The sequence below is a fragment of the Rana temporaria genome, chromosome 2, assembly GCF_905171775.1.
Source record: "Rana temporaria chromosome 2, aRanTem1.1, whole genome shotgun sequence".
Lineage (NCBI taxonomy): Eukaryota > Metazoa > Chordata > Amphibia > Anura > Ranidae > Rana > Rana temporaria.
The window spans coordinates 291,709,313-291,725,770 of NC_053490.1; the positions used below are offsets into that span (position 1 = coordinate 291,709,313).

Below are 16,458 nucleotides of genomic sequence, written 5' to 3' on the forward strand. Positions count from 1 at the left end.
AATTAACTCCGCAATGGGTGGTATATGCGGAAATAGATGAGAAAATAGATGAGAAAAGGACATCAATAATAACAGAGTGCAAAAATACGAAGGAAACTTGGACAGCCACACTCCAAAAATGTTCTTTTAATTAAAATCGATCACAAAATAAACATGCCACAGCAAAAAACTTGGAACAAAAGCTAACGTTTCGCACTGTAGATTCAGTGCTTAGTCATAACGGAGTATTGGGAGAGTAATGCAGGAACATCCTCTGTGGATATTGTCTGGGATGCGTTTAAAGCGTATATATGAGGACAGTATATATCAAATATTTCTGCAGTTAAAGGGGTTGTAAAGGTTCGTCTTTTATTTTTTAAATGGGTTCCTTAAAGCTAGTGCATTGTTGGTTCACTTATCTTTCCTTCGATTTCCCTTCTAAATGTTTGTTTTCTTTGTCTGAATTTCTCACTTCCTGTTTCTCCTCAATAAGCATTCCACCATCATCCGAGCGGTGGAAAGTCATTTAGAACAGCTTACTGAACACCTTACTGAGGAGGAACAGGAAGTGAGAAATTCAGACAAAGAAAACAAAGAAACATTTAGAAGGGAAATGGAAGGAAAAGGTAAGTGAACCAACAATGCACTAGCTTAAAGGAACCTATTTAGAAAATAACAAACTAACCTTTACAACCCCTTTAATAAAAAAACAGAAGGTTAAGATACAGGAATTGCAAATTCAGATAGAATCTCAGAAGGAAAAATATGGGCAAGATCCTAGCTGTATTCATTTTGACTTAATGATGGCTGCACAAAGAGATTTACATCTGCATATGGAGGAAATAACAAGACTAGAGATGTATAAGAATAGACAGAATATATTTGAGCAGAGAGATGAAGGTGGGAGATTTTTGGCCAGATTAGCACAACAAGAATATCAAGCTACAACCATACTAGAAATAGAGACTATAAATGGACAGAGAGTAAAGCCTCGTACTCACGACCGAGTAACTCGACTGGCGAAACACATCGTTTTGCTCGTCGAGTTCCTTGTTAGGCTGTCGAGGATCTCGGCGAGCCAAATTTCTCCATTCCCGTCGAGGAAAAAGAAGACATGCTCTCTTTTTGGCTCGACGGGATCCTTGACAGTTTCCTCGTCGAAAAGTGTACACACGACCGGTTTCCTCGGCAAAAAAAGTTTCTTGCTGGTTTTTGCCGAGAAACTCGGTTGTGTGTACAAGGCCTAAAAGAACCTGAAGAAATATTGGAGGCTTTTAGAGAGTACTATAGTTTGTTGTATACCTCCTCTCTCCCCCGACTTCCGCCCGGAGGATATGACGGATCTTTTGGATCGTATAGCTCTAAAAAAAAGGAATGGCATTGGTTGGCTCTCTCACGGTTAAGGAGATTATGGAGGTTATACGTACATTTCCGGGAGAAAAGGCACCAGGTCCAGACGAAATTCCAGTGGAATTCTATAAAAAATATGGAGCGTTGATAGCCCCCAGAAGTATTCACAGGAGGGCTATTGAAAGGGACCCTCCCAGATTCAATGAAAGAGGCACATATAACATTAATATATAAGGAAACGAAAGATCCAAAATTATGTTCATCCTATAGGCCAATAGCATTATTAAATATTGATCTTAAAATATTGACAAAGATATTAACATTAAGATTACAACCCCTGTTAAGAAAAATTTTAGACGCAGATCAGACAGGATTTATGCCACAGAGAACAACTGATGTTAACATACGTAGGTTCTATACAAATATACATAGCCATCATATTCAGGAGGGATCCAGGACGGTGGCCTCGTTGTATATAGAGAAGGGCTTCAATACAATCGAATGGCCTTTTCTGTGGGAAATACTTAGAAGGATGGGATTCCCATTAGTATTTATTAAATGGATTCAAACAATATATGGGAGACCCAAGTCAGCGGTCAAATTGGGAGGGAAATTACCGTCTTCTTTTCAGTTGTACAGAGGTACGAGGCAGGGATGCCATCTTTCTCCAGCACTCTTTGCAATAACGATAGAACCATTGGCAGAGGCCATTAGGACGTTGCCAAAGATTCAGGAACTGCGTGTGGGGGGGGGGGGGGGTGGAGGAGAGAGTGGCCCTGTTCGCAGATGATATGTTGCTTTTTTTGAGAGACGTGGGACCATCTCTAAATGGAGCTTTAGAATTACTAAATACCTTTTCACTTTTTACAGGGCTTAACCTCCCTGGCGGTATGATTCTGTCTGGAATTACGTACCAAAAGCGGTACAATTATTTGCAAGGAAATTTGGCGTTTTATACTGTAGGCCTGTAATTCTTAGGAATAACTCACTTAAATCTGACCAAACAAGAATCTAATAGTATGACATTTTTTTTAAAAACAAAATTATAAATTATAATATAATAAATAATTATAAATAATTATAACAAATAATAATATAATTCTAATAAAAATTATTCAATAATGTAATCAAATCAAAATCACTGAAATTTTCTCAGTTGCAAAATTGTCGCTGTCATTATTTTTTTTTTTATGACGAATTTCCCCACAAATCGCTATCGCACAATTCTGCAAGTGATTATAATTTATTATCGCTGTTTTTTTAGCTGATCTAAAACCATTTTTGACATAAAGGGACACTTTTGGTTGCTATGGACAATCTACAGTTTGCAGGGAGAAAGAAAGGTTTTTATTATATAAAATGACATGTAGGGCACTGGGCAGACCACTAGGGACAAGGGGGGTGTGTTTTTTTTACATACAGTACTGTAATCTATAAGATTACAGTATACTGTATGTATTGTGTTTGTTTACGTTTTTGAATTTGGCGCCGATCTCCGCTCCCGTGCGTCGTAACGTCGCAGGGAACGGAGATCGGCGGCACAGGAGGACGCTGTGTGAATCGAGCGAGGTCCCGCTCGCTCACACAGCGCGGTGACATTGCTGGATCCAGGACAAGGTAAGCCAGCGCACGCTGCAGGCTCTGCATAGCTTACCCCGAGCGTGACTCGGGGTTACTGATTTCAGCATAAAAAACCCACCCCGAGTCACGCTCGGGGATACCGCCAGGGGGGTTAAAGTGAATTGGGGTAAGTCCCTACTGTTCCCTATTGATCAGGGAGCACAGGATACAGCTGCCCCAAATCTACCATTGAAATGGGTGAAGGAATTCAAATATCTCGGCATTATTATATCTAGACAGGTTAAGGATTTCCGAGCTATGAATTTAGACCCAGTGGTACAAGAGTTAGGAAAAAGATTAACAATATGGGAAACACTGCCTCTGTCACTAGACATGTGCACAACAAAAACATTTGTTTTTTTTGTTTTGTTTCGTCTCGTTCCGTAGTTTCGTAAATATTCGTAATTTTCGTAACACGCAAGTTTTCCTATTCGGACCCGTTCGTATTTCGTAAGACGCAAGTTTTCCTATTCAGACACGTTCGTATTTTCGCAACAGTTTTATTTTCGTTTATACTGAATGATTCGTAATTCTGTCTAATTTATTTTCGTTGATTCGAAATTCGTAATTTTGTTAGATAATAATTTTCATTTAATGGATTCGTAATTTTGTACTTTTGTAAATACATCGCAACACGCGGCTAATCCATAGTAAGATAGACTTTCTCTTAAGCCCCATACACACGGTCGGAATTTTTGCCAACAAACTTCAAAATGAGCGTTTTCAAAAAAATCTGACCGTGTGTACGCTCCATCGGACAAACTTTTTCTGTTTCAAAAGTCCAGCCAACTCCCTTCGGACAAAAATCCACGGAAAAGTTTGTTTGAAATGCGATCGTGTGTTCGAGGCTTTACACTGTACAATGTGACTCAGTACAAAAGAGATAAGCTGATTGGCTAAGATATTAAGTGAGATAATCACTCACTAACTACACTGCCCAGTGCTCATTCGAAAGAACAATATGAGTACACAAATTTACAAACAGACAAAGAAACGGATTTACAAAACACACAGATGAAAATACGAACATACGAATGAAAATACAAACAGACAAAGGATTTAAAATACGGAATGCAAATTGTTCGTTATAGATGTCATTTTCGTTCTTTTGCTGTTTCGGTGTTTCGTATTTTAGTAAGATTGTCCAATCGTACGTTCGTATTTTTGCTTGTTCGTTATTTTGCTTATTCGTAATTCCGTAATTTTCGTATTTTGGTTCTTTCAGCTTTTCGGATGTTCGAATTACTCCGAATGTACAAATACTAACAAATTCGTACGAAAATCCATTTGTTACGAACGGGAACGCACATGTCTATTTGTCACTAGTGGGACGAATACATTTAGTGAAGATGAAGATCCTGCCCAAATTGTTGTATATATTCAGGAATTCTCCACAATGGCTGCCAAAAAGTTTTTTTACACAGCTACACGGAATGTTCTCTACATTCATATGGGCAAATAGACCAGCCAGAATTAAATTAAGTACACTCATGAGACCGGTAACACAGGGAGGGTTGGCCTTTCCAGATCTTTATAGGTACTATCTAGTAGACATGTGCATTCGTTTTCGTTAGAATGCATTTTCGTCCGAAAATCGTTTTTTTTCGTTATCGTTTTAACAAACGATAACGAAAGCTTAAGAAACGAAAACCGAAAGATCCGACATAAAAAATGCTTCATTTTCGTTTTCGTTGCGGTAAAAATTCGATATAGAGAGATTCGACATGACGCTAACTGAATACAGTGTAGCAATCTGTCTATCGAACCTGATATTGCACACACATGGTATTTCTCGACATTAGAGAGAAGAGATTCGACATTATAGAGAAAAGATTTGACGTTATAGTGAAAAGATTCGACGTTATAGTGAAAAGATTCGACGTTATAGAAATAATAGATTCCACATTACAGAATAGATTTCGATTTATGATAAAATTCTGATTCGACATTATAGACTAGATTCGACATTATAGAGAATAGATTCGACATCCACATTATAGAGAGATTATAGATTCAAATAGATTAGATTCGACATTATATACACACAAGTCAATACAGTACACTACATACACAGCACACACACATATATATAGGAGACAAGATTCGAACATTAGACAGAAAAGATTCGATATTGAAAGAATTGGGTGGGGGAAGTAAAATGATGATGATGAGGAATGTAATTGGCTGATTGTAACCAAAGAGGAGGAGCAGTAATAGCCTGTTCACATGTTGCAGCCATCTTGATTTCACATACGATTTGCTAGCAGAGAGAGACACATATGCTGAAGGATTTCAGAAGTCAATCTTAGCTGCTCCGTTTGTCAGTCATAGAAGCTGAATTATTAGCACTGCAGCAGCAGTGTTGTGAATTGATATTGATTTGATAGTTGATATACTAGTGAACAAACCTGTTGCTGGCTTGCTTCTAGTATTGTGATAGCCTCAGAGGCTGCCTGCCAGTGTTGTGGGGGGAGGGGGGCAATTTATATTATTATAGATTATTCTATATAGATTGAGATTCCAAGTACACATGTACAGCCATCTTACTGTTACTTAAACTTCCGACGATTGCTACCAGAGAGAGACAGACATACTCTGAAGGATTTCAGAAGATTTTGTCAGAGAACCTGAATTATAAGCACAAGTGAAGTTATTGTGTTAGTGCTGATCTTGAGTTGATATTAGTAGTGTGATACTAGTGATAGTGTCAGAAACTTATAGTGTCAGAAACAATGTACCATTGCAAGGGAAAGGTGAAGGCAGGTCGTGGTCGTGGTGGACGAATTGCTAAAAAAAGTGGCAAGATCTCTGATACTAGTGTCTCTGCCGCTACAACAATGGGTGACCGTGTCACCACCACTGCCACCAGCAAAGCTAGTTCCACTAGTAGTAGTAGTAGTTTTCCTGGCAGACCACCAACATCTGCTGCTGCTTCCACTGCTAGTGCAGCGCCTCCTGTCATGGCTTCGTATTTTTATGGTAGAGCCAAGAAATCTATAAAAAAACAAGTGGAGTTGCCGTTACAACAATCACCACCACCACCAATGACACCGCCAATGCCACTGCCCACTGTGCCCAGCTTCCCAAAGAAGCAATTGACAGCAGCAGAGACAGAGAGTGAGACTTTGTCTTCTTCATTGCCCCATGAGAATGATTTGGAATGTGATGCTCCTCTTTCCCCAACCACTGCAGACATGTTATACACTCTTACCCCACAAGACATACAGAATGATTTGGAGAAAGGGCAAGAGGGATATTCTGTGAGGAGTAGGACAGGTAGCAGTTCACTGTTTTCATCTGCTCCTAACTCCCCTTCTCCCTCTCTTATTGTGGAGGAAGAATTCTGTGATGATGACAGTGACACCGACCTAGTCCCCAGCACCCCTGCCATGAGCAATAGCACTAGTTCACCAAGTGTAACTGTAGTGGCACTGGCAAGTGCAACAGCTTCCACCACTGGTGTGCTATCTGCTGCAGCTATATCAGCCCTAAATAGAGATGAACAGGGTCAAGGGGCTGCATCCCGCCGCAGCAAAGTTTGGAAATACTTTCAAACAATGGAAGCAGGCGGGTTCTTTGCAAAATGCAAATTGTGTGGGAAGCAAGTAAGTAGGGGTAAAAAGAAGGGACATTTAAGCAATGCTGGTATGAACCTACATCTTAAAAATTATCACCACTCTACTTTACTGCGGGCAGAGGCAGAAAAAGATGGTAGCGCAGGAAGCAGCATAACAGACTCTGACTGTACTGGTGGTACCTCCTCAACCACACCATTTACTCAGAGCCCAGCCAACAGAGAGGGTCCTAGTAAAACAAACCATCCACGTGCAGTAGTTCCACTGCAGAGCCAATCAGGCTCCTCATCCTCCCAAGGACATCAGCCTACCTTGGATAGTTTTGTTGGCTTTAGTTCCAAGGGCATGTCAAAACAGCAGGCCAACAAGATCACTCGCCTCATTGCCCAATTCATTGCTGTTGGAGGAGCCTCTTTTCGGATGATTGAAGGGGAGCCGTTTAAACAGCTCATACATGCCCTTGCTCCACGATACGTTGTTCCTGCACGAACAACATTCAGCAGAAAGATTATTCCAGCACTATATCATTCGTGCGTTGCAGCATTAAAGGAAAAAATGGCCAAAGCCGAGGGTCAGACCATTCATTTGACCACTGATTTGTGGACAGCTCCCAGCGGTCAACACGCTTTCCTGTCTTTGACTGCACACTGGTGGGAGGCCACTGTGCCAGTTGGTGGTGTAAAAATTCCAACTTCATCAGGAAGCAGGTCTGCAGCGCAAGACGAGCAGGGTTATCAAGCTTTCCTGCTCCACACAGAAGTCTGTGATGATAAGCACAGCGCTGCCAACATATTGCGGGCAATTAAATCAATGTTGGCCAATTGGTTTGGAGAGCGGGCAGTCACTAATGTTTCTGTTGGCTTCATAGTCACAGACGGAGGTTCAAACATGATAAAAGCGCTCCAAGATGGATCTTTTGTTGGTGTGCGCTGTTCTGCACACATACTCCATTTAGTGGTCAAGGGTGCAATCCCAGTGGAAAAACACAATAAAATAGCTCAAATCTTGGAACTTTGCAGGAAGATTGCAGGGCATTTCCACCGCAGTGTACGGGCTAGTCAATTGTTGAGGGAGGAGCAAGAAAAATCAGGGCTCCCCATACATCGCCTGAAACAAGATGTCAGCACCAGGTGGAACTATACCCTGGAAATGCTGGAACGCATTTTGGAGCAAAAGACAGCCATCCACAATCTATCATCCCGCCACAGCATTGGGATTGATGATTACACACTGGGACGTGATGACTGGTGTATAATTGGTCAGCTCGTTTCTGTCTTAAAACCCTTTCGGAATGTGACGGAAAACTTGAGTCACAGCAATGCCAGCCTAGGACAGGTCATACCCTTATTTACCTATCTCATAGATAAGATGGGATCGTTCCTAGAAAACACGGAGCCTCTTTGTGGCAGCCCACTTCATGCCGATGTAGTGTCTTTCATCAGAAAGCTACAAAACAATTTAAAAGATCGGAAAAATGACCGTGTCTGCAAAAGCCCTGAACTCATGCTGGCTTCCATGTGTGATCCCAGGATCAAAGGTAAATTGGCACTCAGAGACAACACCCTCTCCTACTGGAAAGAAAAACTAATTGAAAGGGTCCGCAATTTGCAGCAACAGAGATGTATGCCGGATGAGGCCGGTTTAGAAGATTCACCTGCCATGTGTGCCATTCCAAGGCCTAGCACCATCACTGAACAAACAGAGAGTGAGGCACGTGCATGTTGGGTCGAGGCACTTGACAATCTGGTGGATGCAGGTCAAGCAGCAGGTAATCGAGAGGAGAGCAGCGCCTCTGAAATGGTCAGGGCCTACCTATATGAAGCACCTTTGCTTCCTACAGAGGAGCCTTTGACCTATTGGGATGGGAAGAAAAGTGTGTGGCCTGGTCTTTGCCTGGTTGCCCAGCAACTACTATCTTGTCCTCCAACCACTGTGCAAAGTGAGAGAGTTTTCTCTATTACTGGGAATATCCTTAATCCACACCGTTCACAACTGACACCCTATTTGATGGAACAATTAACTTTCCTCAAATTTAACCTCCCCAAGCTGGGTTACCCTAACCTTAACTTGTGAGACCAGAACCATGTGAAGATAGATGGGACTCAGAGGAACCATCCAAATGTTGAGGAAAATCTTTTTTTTTATTATTTTTCTTACCACTTGACATTGCAATAGCAGTTGTCTTTGGTGTGACCCCCAAGATTTAAATAGAATTAGATTTTTTTAAGCAAATTTTTCACTTTATTCCTTCCATTACCCTTTTTTGTAATGAGTGTTGTGAGTGACTGACTAGAGTGTGAGTGATGAATGAATGAACGAATGAATGAATGAATGAATGTTGTGTGAATGGACAGTAGCAAGGGTTAAAGCCTTGACGTGGCGCTACTGCTCACGTGTTGCTGTCTTTGTAAATACAAATAGCAACGTGTGCTAATTTAACCATTTTTGTATGATGGTCTGGAAATGAGACAATGATTATAAAGATGACCTCGAAAGCATGACAGTTACTCTTGATGGAGAGACAGTGTCAACTCAAGGATCACAGTATGTTACCATACCAACACAACATAGCTCAAAGAAGCATACAGCTGGAAATGTGATTCTATGCAAGGTAGATTAGTTGGTCATTGCCGATCTGCATCCCTGGGGACAACAGGGCCCTCTCTGATCCTCCGCCTGTTTCATGACCATCTGTAATTGTCTCCAGTGTGAGTAATCTACCCTGCTGCCATGTTACTCAAGCCCTGGAAATGATGACTGCCCTTTGAACTGTTGAGGAGTGTATGTGTATTCTGGTGGGGGGATAGCTGTACGGAACGGCGTGACTGGACACAATATAATTAATATACATGGGATTACCCTTTGCACTTCGAAATAGTGTAGAGAGAAATCTCTTAACTTTCCTAAGTTCAGCCTGATGGTTAAATGTAAGTTAGTAACAATACATGGACTAGTTCATTTACATACAGTACATCACCTAATGAACCTAACAAGGAAAGCAAAACTCAAGAAAACAATTATTTCTGAATATTTTTTTTTTTATTGAAAACAAAAACATGTAAAAAAAAAAAAGGCCCCTCATTCATTTCCCTCCAACCTGGTGACCAGGCGCTCAAGTGTGGAGTGAATGGCTGCCAAACTGTTGCTAACCATCCTCCTAGTTGCCCTTTGGTACCTCTCCAGAGCCATCTGCCGTCGATTTAGGAGGGCCAGGGCTTGAGACAGCCTCCTATAGGGTCTCCTTGGCTCTGGAGAGTGGGCGTGTCCTGGACCTGTTTGATGTGGGGAGGAGGTGCCCGTGCCAATTTGTAGGTGGGGGGATGCTGAAGGGTGGAGGAGATCACGCGCCGGAGAAACTGCTGGGGAGGGAGGACTGTGATCCGAACCAGGCGCGTGCAGGTTCAGGTCTTCCTCCACTGCCCGGAGGTCTAGAATGTATTCATCCTGATCTGTGAAGAAAAGAAAATACATTAGATAGATAATACAATAGAAATACACATGGCTTCTTCACCCTAACATTATATAAAGGCAATTATCTCCCAGCCCTTGTAGACAATCATGTAACATCTTGAGATGTTTTCACTTACATACCAGTTTTCAATTTTTGATATTCAGTGAGATGCACCTTATCAATTTGTGTGTAGGAGATAGTGGTGTCTGTCTGTGTCAATTCGCTGCATCATCCCAAAGTTTGCAGAGCTGTGCAGGAAGGTGTAGTACTTTACTGTACTGACTCTGACCAGGGCGGAGCTGAGTGTCCTCCCCAGGCCAGGGGGTCAGAATACAAAGGGATTCCCTTCTACACATCAAGCAGTGTAAAGGGGAATCTCCGCAAGATTTTATCCGCTTGGTGGCATGGTGCATCCACTTGGTCCCTGGAGAAAATCTAAAGGTGTAATGGACACCTAAGTGCTGACCGACCGACCACCACTAACTAATCTACCTCATCAAGACTGACTGACTGTCGCAAATATGGAAGAAAAAATATGCACTTGCAAGTATAAAAAAATTAGCTATACCAGCTATTAACAATAACACTACACACACCAAAGAGAAGCCATTTAATACATTGCATTAGGGATGACCTAAGGTCACAAGGTCATTTACAATTTTTTGCTTTAGATCAGGGGTCTCCAAACTTTTCAAACAAAGGGCCAGTTTATTGTCCTTCAGGCTTTAGGAGGGCCGGGTTGTGTCTGTAGCTAGCGGGGGTCGAAATGTTCGGGGCCCGGCATCAGTAAGAATAAATATGGCCAAAGGGTTGGTGGGCACTGGGCAATAGAACGTGTAGTGCCCCTCTTAGTAGGAGGAATAATATCCCATCAATGGTATCAGTGGAGGAAATAGTGCCCCATTGTTGGTGCCAGTGGGAGTAATAGTGTCCAAGGGATGGATAAAGGCTAGCAAGGGGCCACATCTAGCCCTCGGGCCACAGTTTGGAGACCCCTGCTTTAGATGATGCCAAAGGTGAGGCACCAGACATCATGAGGAAAGTGTTAATGCATGCATCAGGGGCATGGCAGAGATTGAACATGTCCAGGGACTGCCAGACAATAGTTGGAGATTCTTGTCTGACACACCCCCTCCAGCCAGCTGTGTCATTCACGATGGCAGTGATTGGCTCAGACTGGGAATCTGAACTGCAGCAAGAAGGTGGCGTGATCAGGGAAGTGACGTTAAGGGTTTAACAAGGCAGCACAGGTAATGCTAACAGGAAGACTGGAATCAACTGCAGAGGGGGACTGATAAATAATTAATAATGGCAGCTCAACCAAAGCCTTGCAGAAGAAATCACAACCATTTCTACACAAGGTATGCCGTCAGCATTTCATTTTTTAAATACTATATTTGCCTGGAAAATACAAAAAAAAAGTATACTACTTACCCCCTGGACCTGACGCGCCTGGCTGTTGGACACCATCCTGAGCATCACCAGCAGCCTCCCCAGGGCAGATCTCCTCCACATCCTGCTCAGCCTCAGTAGCTGTTGATTAAGAATAATATAGAAAAGAACATTACAATCTGCAGTCACTAGTGTACAACAATCTCACACATTAGTACAAGAACATTGAAAGATGTACGGTATGATCATCATCACTCATCAGCAGATACTAGCAAGATTATACGAACTTACATGTGGGCGTTCCCGCCTCAGCCTCCTCCTCCTCCTGCGTCTCCCCCTCTGACTGGATGACACCTATTTATTTAATAAAGGAGAAATGTTGAACGTCACAATGTCCAATCTTCAAAGAAACAAAAATACTATACAATGTATTATATTATCTCTCTATTACCATGGGCAATACAGGCAGGGCAGGTCACTGGTCACTAATGTTTATCTACAAAGCATTCACCATTTAGAAAAAATCTGTTGAAAAATAAAGAGGTACTTACCTGTCCTGGTTCCAGCGACCACCACTGATCAGGCGTCTCAGTTCAGACCGCGACGTTCTGTCAAATTGCGTAAGTTACGCAAACACTTGTGTTACCTGACAGAGCGTCGCAGAGGCTCTACCTGAGGCTGTCAGTGCTTGAGCGAGAAGCAATGACACTGAAATTGACAACGGAAGGCTGGACAAATGGAAAAGGACCCACTGTATAGTCAGTCACTAGTACCAGTGGTGGCTCATCCATAGGGGGCGCCTGGGCGCCGCCCCCCCTCCTGTAGTCCAAAAAAAAAGGGCCCTTTAAGAATGTTTATTTTACTTATACTAACTGCAGTGATGGCGGTCCGTCTATAGAGTGCTCTGCAGCGCCACCCCCTCTGGCTCTCGCAAATAACATACATTAATTTATTGCATGAATGTATGTTATTGTTGCCAGCTGCGGAAGTGCCTATCAGAGCACAGCGGCGACAATGGGCACAGAGGCGACAAAGGGCACAGTGGCATCAATGGGTACAGTGGTGACAATGGGCACAGTGGTGACAATGGGCACAGTGGCGACAATGGGCACCGTGGTGACAATTAAAGGGCACAGTGACATGCACAGTGGCAACAATGGGCACAGTGGTAACAATTGGCACAGTGGCTGCGTTTGATGGCATGGCACAGTGGTGATAATTGATGGCACAGTGGCTGCATTTGATAGGCACAGTGAGGCTGCAATTTATTTATTTTCGCTTGCGCCCCCCAAACATTTAGAGCACCGGCAGCCGCCACTGACAACTAGTACACTACTAGTACTACTACTAGAACACTACTTACTGTTACTGCTTGAGGAAGAACTTGAGGAAGAACTTGAGGACTCCTGCTCCTCCTCCTCCCTCCGCTTCCGGCGCCGCTGGGCCTTGATACGAACTTTAAATAAAATCAAACACAACATGGTAAATGTCCGATGCTTGACAAAAAAATGTCTTGCACACAATGCAATCCTGAGACCAACCTTGATGAGCCTGCAGCTGGGCTATCTCATCCTCCCCTATCCCAGCTAATAGCTCGGCCTCATGGGGGAGGAGAGATACCGGCTTTCCTCGGCGCCCCGGCTGCCCGCGTTTGCGCACAATGGAACTGCAAAACAAAAAGAGAAGAGACACGGGTTCCATAATTAAACTACAATTGTAATCTAAAAATGACATCAACACATGAAACAAATGTAGAAAGAAACAATACAAATACAATTTTTGGATTAGGCGCACTTTTTCATGTAGCACAAGATTTGCAAAAAAAGCTCTATATGTGGTGGGAAAAAGGGCGTGAATTTGATTTGGGTAGTACAGCGCAGGAGCGTGCAATTGTCAGTTAAAGCTGCAGCACACTAAATATAAATACAAGAATGTGGCCTGGTCAGAAAGGGGGCGCAATCTACAGGTGATTCCTCTTACAATGATCGTGGCGAATATATTTAACCACTAGCGCCTGCACTATTGCCAAATGACAGCTACAGCACAGACCCCAAATGCCGGTAGGACATTAATATATGTCCTCCCCTTTGCGTGCGCCCCGAGTGCCCCCTGCAGGGCGTGCTGTGATCACCGAGTCACTGAGACTCAGGTGATCACGGATCCGAGTAAGGGGCCCGTTCCATGTGATCAGCTATCAGCCAATGACAGCTGATCACGTGATCAAAACAAAGTTTGTTAATGTTTTTTTTTTTTCTCCGCGCCGTCACAGCGTGATGAGAAAAAGGCGATCACTGGCTGTTGAGTAAGCAGGGCCGGTGCTACCACTAGGCATAATAGGCAGCCGCCTAGGGCGCCCTGCTGCATAGGGCGCCCGGCCACTGATGTTTCTACTCTCTTCTCTCTGCAGCAAGCAACTAAGTCTCAGCATCAGCAGGCAGCCACTGTTCCATTCGCACAGCGGCCTCGGAGAACTGTGTCTGTGTCCCGACTCACGAATTAATGGAAGCAAGCAAACATTCATTGGTGGGCTCTGGTAGGCTGCATTGATGGGCACTGGCGAGGGTGCATTTAATGGGTACTGGCGAGGGTGCATTTAATGGGTACTGGCGAGGGTGCATTTGATGGGCGCTGGTGAAGCTGCATTGATGGGCGCTGGTAAAACTGCATTGATGGGCACTGGCGAGGGTGCATTTGATGGGTGCTGGTGAGGCTGCATTGATGGGCGCTGGTGAGGCTGCATTGATGGGTGCTGGTAGAGGCTGCATTTGATAGGCGCGGGTGAGGCTGCATTGATGGGCACTAGTAGGCTGCATTGATGGGCACTGGTAGGCTGCATTCGATGGGCGCTGGTAAGGCTGCATTTGATGGGTGCTGGTGAGGCTGCATTGATGGGCACTGGCGAGGGTGCATTTAATGGGTACTGGCGAGGGTGCATTTGATGGGCGCTGGTGAGGTTGCATTGATGGGCATTGGTGAGGCTGCAATAATGGGCTCTGGTAGGCTGCATTGATGGGCACTGGTAGGCTGCATTTGTTTGGTGTTGGTGAATCTGCATTTATGGGCACTGGCGAGGCTACATTTGATGGGCGCTGGTGAGGCTGCATTGATGGGTGCTGGTAGAGGCTGCATTTGATAGGCGCGGGTGAGGCTGCATTGATGGGCACTGGTAGGCTGCATTCGATGGGCGCTGGTAAGGCTGCATTTGATGGGTGCTGGGGAGGCTGCATTGATGGGCACTGGCAAGGGTGCATTTGATGGGTGCTGGTGAGGCTGCATTGATGGGTGCTGGTAGAGGCTGCATTTGATAGGCGCGGGTGAGGCTGCATTGATGGGCACTAGTAGGCTGCATTCATGGGCACTGGTAGGCTGCATTCGATGGGCGCTGGTGAGGCTGCATTTGATGGGTGCTGGTGAGGCTGCATTGATGGGCACTGGCGAGGGTGCATTTAATGGGTACTGGCGAGGGTGCATTTGATGGGCGCTGGTGAAGCTGCATTGATGGGCGCTGGTAAAACTGCATTGATGGGCACTGGCGAGGGTGCATTTGATGGGTGCTGGTGAGGCTGCATTGATGGGCGCTGGTGAAGCTGCATTGATGGGGGCTGGTAAAACTGCATTGATGGGCACTGGCGAGGGTGCATTTGATGGGTGCTGGTGAGGCTGCATTGATGGGCGCTGGTGAGGCTGCATTGATGGGTGCTGGTAGAGGCTGCATTTGATAGGCGCGGGTGAGGCTGCATTGATGGGCACTAGTAGGCTGCATTCATGGGCACTGGTAGGCTGCATTCGATGGGCGCTGGTAAGGCTGCATTTGATGGGTGCTGGTGAGGCTGCATTGATGGGCACTGGCGAGGGTGCATTTAATGGGTACTGGCGAGGGTGCATTTGATGGGCGCTGGTGAGGTTGCATTGATGGGCATTGGTGAGGCTGCAATAATGGGCTCTGGTAGGCTGCATTGATGGGCACTGGTAGGCTGCATTTGTTTGGTGTTGGTGAAGCTGCATCGATGGGCGCTGGTAAGGCTGCATTTGATGGGTGCTGGGGAGGCTGCATTGATGGGCGCTGGTGAAGCTGCATTGATGGGCACTGGCGAGGGTGCATTTGATGGGCGCTGGTGAGGCTGAATTGATGGGCGCTGGTGAGGCTGCATTGATGGGTGCTGGTAGAGGCTGCATTTGATAGGCGCGGGTGAGGCTGCATTGATGGGCACTAGTAGGCTGCATTCATGGGCACTGGTAGGCTGCATTCGATGGGCGCTGGTGAGGCTGCATTGATGGGCGCTGGTGAAGCTGCATTGATGGGCGCTGGTAAAACTGCATTGATGGGCACTGGTGAGGCTACATCTGATGGGTGCTGGTGAGGCTGCATTGATGGGTACTGGTGAAGCTGCATTGATGGGTGCTGGTGAGGCTGCATTGATGGGCGCTGGTGAAGCTGCATTGATGGGTGCTGGTGAGGCTGCATTGATGGGCGCTGGTGAGGCTGCATTGATGGGTCCTTCATTAAAAAGGTGGGGTTTACATTGGCAGGGGAAAGGGGGTGGAGTCAAGGGTGGAGCCAAGGGGATGGCAAATTGAGGTTTCGCCTAGGGTGTCTAAAATGCTTGCACCAGCCCTGTGAGTAAGGGACATCGATCCCCAGTGGAAGAGGCAATTCTGCCTCAGTGGACACAAGTAGTGTACCACTTGCCAGTGCCCCCTGCCAATGCCCACAGTGACCACCAGTGCCACCTGTCAGTGCTAGACTACTACCTACCAATGCCCATCAGTGCCACCTAACAATGCCCACCAGTGGTGCCAGACAGTGCCTCATCAGTGCCACCTAGCAGTGCTGCCTATCAATGTCACCTACCAGTGCACATCATTGTCACCCATCACTGACACCTATCAGTGCCACCTATTAGTGCCAATTCTCAGTGCCCACCAGTTCCACCTATCAATGCCCTTCAGTGCCACCCATCTGTGCCACCTGAGTGCCGCCCTTTGGTGCCCACCAGTGCTGCCTTACCAGTGCCCAATCAGTGCTGCCTTATCGGTGCCCATCCGTGCAGCCCATGGGTGCCCATCAGTGCAGCCCATCAGTGCCACCTA

The 16,458-nt window shown here is 45.1% G+C and overlaps 2 protein-coding genes across 2 annotated transcripts in view; one reads left to right on the forward strand and one right to left on the reverse strand.

Moving 5' to 3' along the window:
- Positions 1-16,458, forward strand: part of LOC120926916 (ephrin type-A receptor 7-like) — a 456,597-nt gene that overhangs the window by 19,005 nt on the left and 421,134 nt on the right. The window lies entirely within an intron of this gene.
- On the reverse strand, positions 9,589-12,863 carry LOC120926918 (putative protein TPRXL). Its single transcript, XM_040337217.1, has 4 exons — positions 12,731-12,863; positions 11,659-11,721; positions 11,410-11,508; positions 9,589-9,973 (listed from the first exon to the last, which is right to left on the reverse strand). The coding sequence occupies exons 1-4, from the start codon at positions 12,846-12,848 to the stop codon at positions 9,603-9,605; spliced, it is 651 nt and encodes a 216-aa protein (XP_040193151.1). The 5' UTR covers positions 12,849-12,863; the 3' UTR covers positions 9,589-9,602.